Source organism: Lipotes vexillifer, unplaced genomic scaffold (assembly GCF_000442215.2).
Source record: "Lipotes vexillifer unplaced genomic scaffold, Lipotes_vexillifer_v1.1 scaffold1215, whole genome shotgun sequence".
In the NCBI taxonomy this organism is placed as follows: domain Eukaryota; kingdom Metazoa; phylum Chordata; class Mammalia; order Artiodactyla; family Lipotidae; genus Lipotes; species Lipotes vexillifer.
In genome coordinates this window covers 220,415-231,272 of record NW_006790710.1, presented here as the reverse complement: position 1 = coordinate 231,272, position 10,858 = coordinate 220,415, and the positions used below count along the sequence as shown (strand labels likewise).

The 10,858-nt window shown below is 46.6% G+C and overlaps 1 protein-coding gene across 1 annotated transcript in view; it reads right to left on the bottom strand.

The window, feature by feature from the left end:
* The window catches only part of TRPM8 (transient receptor potential cation channel subfamily M member 8), an 87,540-nt gene that overhangs the window by 18,109 nt on the left and 58,573 nt on the right, over nucleotides 1-10,858 (bottom strand). The window contains exons 20-22 of the mRNA XM_007463909.1: nucleotides 10,822-10,858; nucleotides 9,524-9,695; nucleotides 6,771-6,948 (exon numbers count right to left, since the gene is read on the bottom strand). Coding sequence (XP_007463971.1) covers nucleotides 6,771-6,948; nucleotides 9,524-9,695; nucleotides 10,822-10,858 — 387 coding nt within the window. The remainder of the gene's footprint in view (nucleotides 1-6,770; nucleotides 6,949-9,523; nucleotides 9,696-10,821) is intronic.

The following is a 10,858-nucleotide window of genomic DNA, read 5'->3' as shown; positions in this document are numbered from 1 at the left end:
GTGGGATCTTCCCGGACCGGGGCACGAACCCGTGTCCTCTGCATCGGCAGGCAGACTCTCAACCGCTGCACCACCAGGGAAGCCCTGTATCATTCTTTCTTTTGAAGAACTCCGCCTCCCATCACTGCCCCATGTGCTCCTCTGGACAACTCAGCAGGCTCCAAGGAGCCTCCTACTGGAACCTCTGCTTCCTCTGCACCTCAGGGTGCACGTGCATCCAGTGAGCAGCGCTCCTTTCCTGGGCAAACGGTAAAAGCCCTTATCTGCATCCCAGGGGGGTGTGGGTGAACTGATTGATTACTAGACATTAATACCCAAAAGCCACTTTGCATAAATAACACATTTCCAGGGCTGGCCATGCTGAGGTTTCTTTACTTATGTCCCCTGTCCTACTGCATCCCAGGGGGGTGTGGGTGAACTGATTGATTACTAGACATTAATACCCAAAAGCCACTTTGCATAAATAACACATTTCCAGGGCTGGCCATGCTGAGGTTTCTTTACTTATGTCCACCTGTTCTACAGAGCAGCAGGAATGAGCAAAATGTGACCTGGAGGCGAAATCAACCCCAAACCTTACAAATTGTTCTTTTTCTCCAGAGTCAGGTCCAGACTCGGCCAAGACATGAGGGTTCCCCAGGGAAGGCTTCCAACTGCTTTGCTCAAATAATTTTAATGCTTTTTAGACATGGTTTTCCATTTCTATAGCAGACAGGCTGAGTTCTGGGGCCATTACATCCCCATCCCGCTCAGCAAACCCAAATGTCCAGAGCAGCACACGGGCCAACTCTCATGTTCAGGCTCTCGCCCACCCAGCTCGGATGCCTCTCACTGTCCCTGCCAACCACTGGCCATCTAGTGTCTTCCCTGAGAGGAATTCTGCAAGGTCCCCTTTGACTTGACATCTCCCGTGATATCTAGTGCCCTCAGCTGCCCAGGTGGTGGGAGCTCTGTCCCCTAAGAGCAGCTGAGCACCTCAGATAAGCACGAGAGGAAGAGGAAGCAGGAGAGACAAACTCTCAGACACCCACTGACAGTGAAAATGTTACCAAGAGATAAATGTTTAGGATTCACATAGCCTTGTACGTGGATGAAATTCGGCAGTACGTTAAAAGAGTAATGTGCCTGACCAAAGAACAAATGGATGACTAAATATTAAGGTCAGTTCTTTAATTCATCATTTTCGTAATACATCATAGATCAAAAAGACAAATACCATTTAAACTGTTTCTAGAAAGTCTTCTGGCAACATGCAGCATCTATTTCTGATTAGAAGAAATAACAAAGAAGAAAAAGGAAGGAGCTTAATAAATAAGAAACAGGAGGAAACTTCCATGATATGATAAAAGGAAAAGAGAGGGGGGGGGGGAAAAAAAGAATTCAGTAAGGAGACTTGTTCCAAAATAAGTAAGCAATACTTCATAGCCTTCCTGCATATCAAAAAATAGTTACTGAAAAAACATAATAGAAAAAATATCTCACTCACAACCACAAATAGCTAGAAAAAAAAAAAAACGTAACAAAAAATATGCCATATCCATGTGAATACAGCCACAAAAGTTTACTGGGAAACTATTACGTATTTGAATAAATGGAGAATCACGCCATTTTTTTCTGGCATGTTTTAAAGACATCAGTTTCCCCTAAATGCCTCTACAAAGTTAACATCATCACAATAAAATTCATTAAAGAAATTTTTTGGAAGAGGAAAGGAAAAAGGATTGCAGAAGATGAGCCTTAGGCTCTCCACATGATTAAATATATAAGAAAAGCCAGGAAAGTTTTGAGTAAGAATAATGAAGGGCACTCATACAACAGATGTTAAAATGATTTTTAAAAATCAGTAATTAAAGCCACTTGGTAGTAAAAACCAAAATAGAAAGACTGATCAACAGAACAGAGTGAAAAGTCTGCAAAAAATTCACAAAGAAAAAGTAGATGCTAAAACAACGGCAGAATTTCAGAAGAAACTGAAATGCGAGAAACTTGCCAGCTAGACTGCAATCAGGTAAACCCCTCTTCCAAGCTTTTCACAGATTTCATACATTTTTCCATCTGCCATTCCTTCCCAGACACTGCAGCAGTATCCAGTGAACCTTGATGACCCTGACTTTTTGCACCCACTCAGTGCCCCAGCGGGCGTGTTAAAACATTCCGCACATCCTGGCTCCCCTCGCGCTCTACAGCACCAAAAAAAACATCAACGCTAACAGTAAGAGACAGCCAGCGATTTCACTGCACTGATTTTGAAATGCTAACTGTTGAGCATGTTTCTGTCAAAGTAACACAACTAAGATTGTGCCGTTGCCTGTGTAAAGACCCATGAGATCTCCCTTCACCTGCAGGGAAAAAGTCCAAATTCTTTAACACGGCATAAGGGACACTCCATAACCCAGCCCCCGCCGACCTTCCCCCATCCGCAGTCTCTAGTTCTCCCCAGAACAGCTTTATCTCCTCTGCTTCTCTCCCTCTCCAACCAGTGCTCACAGGGTCCTCTGAGCAAATGTCTCCTCCATTTGCTGCTGCCCACCCCCAAGATCTGTCACAATTAATAACCCCGACTCTGCACCAGAGTCCTTTGTGAATAGGTTTCTCGTGCCGCTCGTATCGTGCTGTATCTTTTCACATCATCTTATATTACTGTCTATGTGCCCATCTCCCGCTCAGATAGCAGAGACTTTAACCTCTCTGCCTCCAACTCCTCATTTATGAATGATCATAAAGCCACACCTACACAAAAATGATGACTAATTAAATGAGGCTGCACATGTAAAGCACTTGGATGTGCCTAACACAGAAAAGGATCAATATTAGCTATTGTTATTGTTACAATTATCTGCTCTCTTTTTCTTCTTTTCATCCCATTTCAGTAGCCTGCCTGGGACTGGTGAAGTCACCCGAACGTTCTGTACCAGGAGATATTTTCTTTTGTCTACTTTCCTACATATTCATAATGAACATATATTATTCCTAAGATTAAAAAAATATTTTATTCTTAGAAATTATCTTAGACGGGGCATGTCTGATGAGTCCTCTCCAGCAGAAATGCCATGGGTGAATTTATCTTCAGGACACGGTGCCTGAAAGCATTAACAGCTCCGTGTTAAGACGACCCCGAGTCATCTACTGACCTCAAGATCACTTCGTGCCTCTGATAAGCCACGTAGGGCCTGTGATCGATAATTTTAATGTGGAATCATCGCAGATGTTTACACCCATTTATTTTCCACGCTGAATACCATCTAGAGAGCATTCCAATATTACTTTAAAATTCCCAAGTGTACATTTATGTTACAGTTCAAAAGGCTGCCATTGTGCATGGTTAAGCTCTTACATGAATATTTTGATGCGGTGCCAGACTGGGGTCACAGCCCGGAGCTGTCGGCTTGGAGTGAACCCAGAATATCCATCACAACCATCTGAAACAGCGTCCTGACGAGTTAGCTCAAGAATGGCAAGGGGGCTACTCTAGCTGCTCAGACAGGTATTAACAGAAAAAAGCCCTCTGCCTTAGCCCAAGATGAATCTAAGGATCCCCCAAGGGAAGGGAAGTTCCCCAGTGGTCACACTTACACACTGAATGAGGCAACAGTGGGGTGTGGCCCAGTGGCTCGGGCCTCGCAGGGAAGAGATTCAAGTTCAAGCCTCGAATGCACACAGGCAAGACGGACGGCAGCGCGGCCAGGGCCACAGATGCTGAGCTGCCCAACTTGCACTTCCTCAACCTGAAAATCACAGGCCGGACTCCTGTCCCTCTCAGCTCCAAATTCTATCATTTTATGATTGTCATGGGGATAATGAATTACAAACTGACACGGTCCTCAAGAATGGCTTTGGTGAACAGCTCACAGCACACAGACTCGGGAGAGCTCTAAGCACTCTGCTTCCTGAGATCTACTGAATTCGTGTAGCTCAAAGGCCATCGCATTGGGAGCTGTCGGCCCTTCTGTTTAATTTTTGTAGATATTATATTAGTGGTCAGTTTTTACAGGGACTACCCAATGTTCAATGTACAGGTTGGCAGGATAGGTTATCACTATAAAATAGGACCCCAAATCATCTCATTCCCTCCCCACTCTTGCTTCGAGCTTGGGAATCGGTCCTCCCTTCTCTGCCCTCACGTGGATACATAACCACCCGTCTCTGCCACTTCTCTCTGCAAGCTCAGACTTGGGGACCTCTGGCAGCCTCTGACATGGTCCAGCTTCCCGTAAGCAGTATAGGCGTCTGGATTCCTGAGTCCTTCCCAGGCCCCCCTTTAGGGGCGGTGATGGAGTTGGGGGTGGGATGGGGTGCATATTCCCTCTTTAAGGCTGAGTGGGACAAAGGGCCACATGATCTCCATGGCCCAGGCACCTGGCACAGAACCGATGTTATACATCTATGTGATGAACCCCTCACTGGTCTGACATTCACCATTGACACTACTTGGTGAATAACAGACCAGGAAGCTATTCCCCTAACTAAAACTGAATAATGAACTAAAAGAAGAAAGAATCCTGTTCTTTTCATTCATGGAACAAACCCAGGAAGGGCCAGGTGCTGAGACAGACACAATCTCCATTCTCCAGAGCTTACGGTCTGGAAGAAGGGGAAGCTATCGCTGTGAAGGGGGCCCACGGGGTCTCTATGCACAGTGGGGAGGGCACGAGGACCACTCGGGCGAAGGATGCTGCTGGACTCCTTAGAGGGCAAGAGGAACGGGGAGGAGACGGTCAAGATAGAACAGGTAATGCCGACGGAGGAGTGACATTTGCAAAAGTGTCAGGCACGACAGAGCACCCTGTTTAGGGATGGACAGGTGGGATGCCTGTCGGGGACGGGTAGCAGAGGTGAAGCCTGAAGGTGTTTTCAAAGCCCAGGTCGATGGCCTTGGAGGAAGCTGAGGAGGCTGAAATTTACCCTGAACACTATGGGGAAATACTGAAGTCCTTCCAGAATTTTAAGCAGAGAAGTGACATTTTAGAAACACCACAGTGGCCACAGTGCAGAAGCTTGTCTAGAGGAGGACGTCGCTGTACACCTGAAGACCAGATGACCACTCATGGCTCAGCCCCTTGGATGCGTGATGTCCCCAAAGGCACATGTCCCCCCACCCAGCCTCACTCAAAGGGAGGCCACTGACTGACAAAGAAAGATGAGCCTCGTCTACAATCCTGGTGCCCCTCAGGACTCTATATGACAACTATCTTCTGATTCTTTTTTTCTAAATTATGGAAGTAATATGTGATCATTGTGTTGAGTGAAATATATATTGCCTTTTAAAATTTTCTTGTTTTTTACTGTCAGAAAATAAGATTTTGCCAGAAAAATAAGCCTGCACTGAGCTTCTTATATTTAACAAAATGTCATCTTTCCAAGTCAATAAATATAGATCTCAGCTTTTCTTTTTAAGGGCTGCATAATGTTCCGTGGTATGGCTACGACATGCTTTGTTTTACCATCCCCTTATTGATAGGCATCAAACAATGATCTAATAAACGTTTTTTGCCTAGATATCTTTAGGAAAGATTCCCAGACATGAAGGAGTTGGGCCAAAGGTTTGCATATTTTTTAATAGCTATTTTCAGATCACTTTCCCAAAAGTGGGAGACAATTCACATTCCCAGAGCAGTGCCCATTTCCCAGCATCATCTCCAGCACTTCTTATGATGTCTCTTCACCTGATGGATCCTAAACCAACACCTCGTTGTTGGTTTCAGCTGACCTTTCCTACCCATGAGGTTGAGCCCCTTCCCCTACAGTTAGTGGCCATTTGAATTTCTCTGAATTGCATTCCTCTGCCCATTTTCTACTGGCTCATCTTTCTCTCACCGATTTGCAGGAGCTCCTTCTATAGTAAGAATGAGAAGCCCTTGTTCACCTTAGGCAAACATTGCCCCCAGTCTATCATTTATCACATGACTTCATCCGAGGTATCCTGTTTAACGAAACTAAATGTGTTTTTCTTGTCCTTCACAGTTTCTCAGTTTCTGGTTTCAACTATGGTTTTTCTTTCACTCCAAAGTTTAACAAATAATTTTTTTTAATTTGTATTTTGTTTCTAAACTGCTTGCCTGTCTATGCCAGGATTCAGGTACCCAGAATAACCCCCTACCTCACAACAACAGCATAAAATTAAGGTACCCCCACTGTACCCACCACAGGGGGTTCTTTGAAACGCTCCTAAGAAAAAGGGGCAAAGATAAACATGATTTTCTAAATGGATAACAGAGAATGGCCAAAAGCAAAAAAAATGTGTCAGTCGCCATCGTGTTCTCACGCCAACCTCATTAGACGTGAGCCCCAAAGGAGAGTCGCTCTCCTGACTCTGCTCTCTTGATTTGTACTTAAACTAAATATTTTAAAGCAGCAGCTAACTAAAAGCTGAGTCCCTTAAGCCCTAGAATCCATCCCACGGAGGCCACAGAAAATGAGAACCTGGGAGCCGAGCTGAGCCACAGTCATTGTCAGGCCAGCATCTCGGCGCTCCGGGGAGGTTGCTAAATGGACACTAAACATGCAGTCTGAACGTGCTGGAGGGGGGTTACAGGCACCTGTCTTTGGGGTCCAAAAACTTATGTCACAGCTTATAGCACTCGCTATATCTTAATATAGTCCCTTCAAGACCTCTCCCCAGCCCAGACCACTGATCCCCTATCATAAGCCCTCTATCATAAGCTCCTCAAGGGTGGACCTTTGCTGCTCCACTCCCGATTCCCCCAGCCCCGCCTGGCATGGGGCCCTGTACGGCGTGGACCCCCAGCCAGTGCATATGGCCAAGCACGTACCCGAACATGGCGACCAGCAGGTTGACCAGCAGGATGTTGGTGGAGAGCATGTAAATGCACACCAGGGGGATGGTGACCCACTCGGGGAAGCGGGGCAAGTTGTGCTCGTCCAGCTCCACGCACAGGGGCTTGGACTCGTTCCCAGTGAGGGTGCAGTGGGAGAAGTCGTACGTCGTACCTGAGGATACAACAACAGACAGGCAATGTGAGGACCCTCTGGAGGGGGCAGTGCTAAAGCACCACAAAGGTATTATGATCATGCAGTGTGTTGGGCATTGTTCCAAGGCACTCCAGAATCATGGTGTAAGCCTCAGAATCAGGCGTTCATCTACTCATTAAGTATTTATAGACTGGATAATAGTGCATTGAGATAATGCCATTTGCAGCAATATGGATGGACCTAGAGATTGTCATACTGAGTGAAGTAAGTTAAAAAGAGAAAGACAAACATCATATGATATTGCTTATATGTGGAACCAAAAAATAATGGTACGAATGAACTTATTTACAAAACAGAAATAAAGTCACAGATGTAGAAAACAAACTTACGGTTACCAGGGGGAAATGGGGGGATACCTTAGGACTGACATATACACACTACTATATATAAAATAGTTAACTAATAAGGACCTTCTGTATAGCACAGAGAACTCTACTCAACACTGTGTAATGACCAATCTAAAAAAGAGTGAACATAAGTATAACTGATTTACTTTACTGTACACCTGAAACTAACACAACATTGTAAATCAACTAGACTTCAATAAAAAAATTTTAAGTATTTATTGAGCAGCTACTATGAGCCAGGACTTCACTAGGATGGAAGATAAAAAGGAAGGCAAGGTAAACATGGTCTTTGCCCTCAGGGAGCTTCCAACCTCTTTGGAAGAATAGGCAGATGATTGACCACACAAGTTGAACATTTCAGCCCCTGAGAAGTGCTAAGAAGGACACGTACAGTGTGCTCCGTGGGCACAAACTGAGGCACCTCATCTGAGAACGGTTCCACAGGAAGGAAGTGTCTCTGAACTGAGGACAGAAGGATGAGTAGGAGCCAGCTAAATGAATGGGGAGAGATGGGGTGCCCAGAGCATCTGGAGAGAGAACAGCACATGCGAAGGCCCTGTGGTAGGGGGACTGGAAAGGTCTGTTGAAATGAGAGAACAGGATGTGCAGTTAGCATGTTAACTTTTTTATCTTTATACTAAAAGCAACGGATAGCCGTTAGACTGCTTGACGCAGAGGTGTGACACATCAGATTCTCTTTATTCAAGGATCACTCTGGCTGCAGCACAGATCACAAGGAGCCAGAGGGAGATGTGAGGAGGTTCTGCCTAAGAGCCACGCGGGCAGGGGGTAAGGATGGCTTAGGGTAGTGGTGGTGGGGATGGTAAAGAGCGCCTGGCTTTCAAAGACATTTAGGGGATAAAATCAACAAAACTAGCTGACGAACTGGAGGTGGGGGAGGAAGTCATAGGAGGCGTCAAGGACGTGACACCGAGGCTTCTGCTTTGCGCATCTGTGCGACCGGTGGTGACAGATCCTAGAATGGGGACTTGCAGAAGGTCTGAGTCTGGAAGGGAGGATGGAGAGGTGGGTCTGGGAATCTCAGAGAAGGCAATGGATGTGAGTGTCTGGCCCTCTGGGAGTCTCTCCGGGCTACAGACCCTCATCCGAGCGTGTGAGTTTGAGTTCAGTCCTGCCGGTCAGTGAGACGCCCGGCAGAAAAGTCGGTGCTACACCCAATTTTACCTGCAATGGAACTGAGAGGCAGAGACGCCAAGCTGCACCCCAGGGCACACAGCACACACATGGCTGGACCAGGATTTGAACCCCACCTGCCACTGGCCCTTTAGGTTAGTTACTGTGAGCTGTCCCTCACGGGACTAAAACCACAGACACGTAAGGTTGCCGTGAGGACTACACACGCTCCCTTTTATGTAAAATGGTAAGTACAGTGTGCAGACGGGAAATAACAATAACAAGGTGCCTTCCCATCGTTGCACAGAAAAGAGCTGTTTCTAAGGTCTTGGAAGAGACTGCAGCAGAAGAGGCCAGGAGGACCACACGAGGCCACGGAGCTAATTGAGAAAACACCAAGGAGCTGAGAAATGAGAGCACAGGGCCAGGCAAACATCGGGGTAGTTTTCCCGTGGCAGGACAGAACATGACAAGCTCAGGCTACTGTCAGCATCACAGAGTTGCTTCAGACAGTTTATCCAAAACACACACCAGTTTGCACATGCCCGACACTTTCCTTATGTCAACTGGGTGTGGCCAAATCCATGCCATCTCGGCCACCATTAACCTGCCTCCGAAAGATGGCTGGCAGAAGGCTAATGCTGGAAGTTTAAATTCCAGGTTGCAGTGCAAAATTTTTCAATATCGCACTTTTTGAAATCAATGAGCACCCCGTCACTCTGTTGTATAGGACAGACTCGCAACGCTCGTTTCTAAGCCAGTGAGGCTCCTTCGGCCACGTTGCTGTTGGAAATGTGAGAAACACTCGTTTTAAAAAGGTTTAAAAACTGCGGCTGAAATGCTGGGAACAAGCTTACAAGGTGGACGTAAGATCCTGCTCAGGAGAAAGAAATGGCTTTGAGGGTTAGCGTCCACTGCCTGGTGTTGGCCAGATCCCAGCCGCCTCTGCTCCTAAGACAGTCCCCAGGGTCAGAGTGGGGAGCCTCAGAGGCTGGTTCTAGAAGCATCTGCCGCCTCCCAGCTGTCCCCCGCCCATGCCACGTCAGGCTTACTGTCCACGTCGCTGGGCACTTGGCCGAACATGGCCAGGTAGGGCTCATAGATGACCGAGCGGAAGATCCACCTCCAGCGACGCTCATTCTGCCTGAGGATCCCTTGCCTGGCCACGCCGAAGGCCACCATCCACACGGCAAAGAGGAACAGGAAGAAGAATACGTCGATCAGCTGTCACAGGAGGACACGAGAGTGGAGTCAGGACTGCACCAGGGCGGCCTGTCCACTCCGCTGACCACGGAGAAGGCTCTGGGGCCCTGGAACCTAAGGTGCCCAGCATTTGATCACTAATTTTTAAAAATGGCCATCATCACCCTTGGGTCTCAGGGCAACTCCTTCCCGGCACTAAAACTGACGGATGCATCTTTCCTTGCGGGTTCCCAAACCAGCGCAGCAGCAGAGACTTTCTGAATGAGACCAGCCTGGGAGCAGAAGAGGGGTCCAACTCTGGACCCCCCTCCTCCTCTCCAGCTCACGTTCTGCAGACCCCTAAGCTATTGCCTTAGTTTTCTTTTTTCTTAAGGAAAATAAAAGCTCTCCTTTTTAGACAAGAATGCACCGTTTTATCTTTTTTAATGTTTTGCACACATAGCATGACTTCATGGTGACTTGATGCCCCAGATATGCTTTGAATTAAAACCACAAACTCAAGAAGCTCAGCATTGGAAAGGAACCTCCAGATGAGCTCATCCAAATGCCCATCTGATTTAAAGACAGAAACACGGGAGGTTTGGGTCACGTGGAAAACAAGCTGAGAGAAGCAACATCGTCAGTGTGTATCTTTCTGTTATTTGTCCCCGTGGAACGGGGCTGGTAGTGCTTTCCCGAAGTCTGTATCGCATGGTTGTAAGATTAAAGTTCCAGTCCACGCTATGCTTCTAGCTCACTGCATGTCTCCAGACAAACATGTTAACCTTCTTGTTAACATGACTGTCCACATCTGTAAAATGGGTATAAAAGTCCTGACTGTCCACATCTGTAAAATGGGTATAAAAGTCCCTCTCCAGCCTAGGCTCCTAGTGAGTTGTTAAGACTCAAGTGAAAGCACTTGGAAACATGTAAAATCTAGAGATCTTTCTTAGCAACACACTGAGTCACGCTGTTTGCTCCTAACAGCCATCTTTTGTTAAATTTTAACCTGGACGAGGGGCCCCTGATGAAAACACATCAAGAAAGTAAACCCTACTGACTGTGAAATGCAGCCATCACTCTGTGCACAAAATCCTCCTCTCAACAATGAAAGGGACGCCGGATGCAGTTAGAAGGACAAGTAACTACAAATATTCTTCATTCTCACCATCCTCTGCAACATTATAATCTTGGGTCCTAAATTC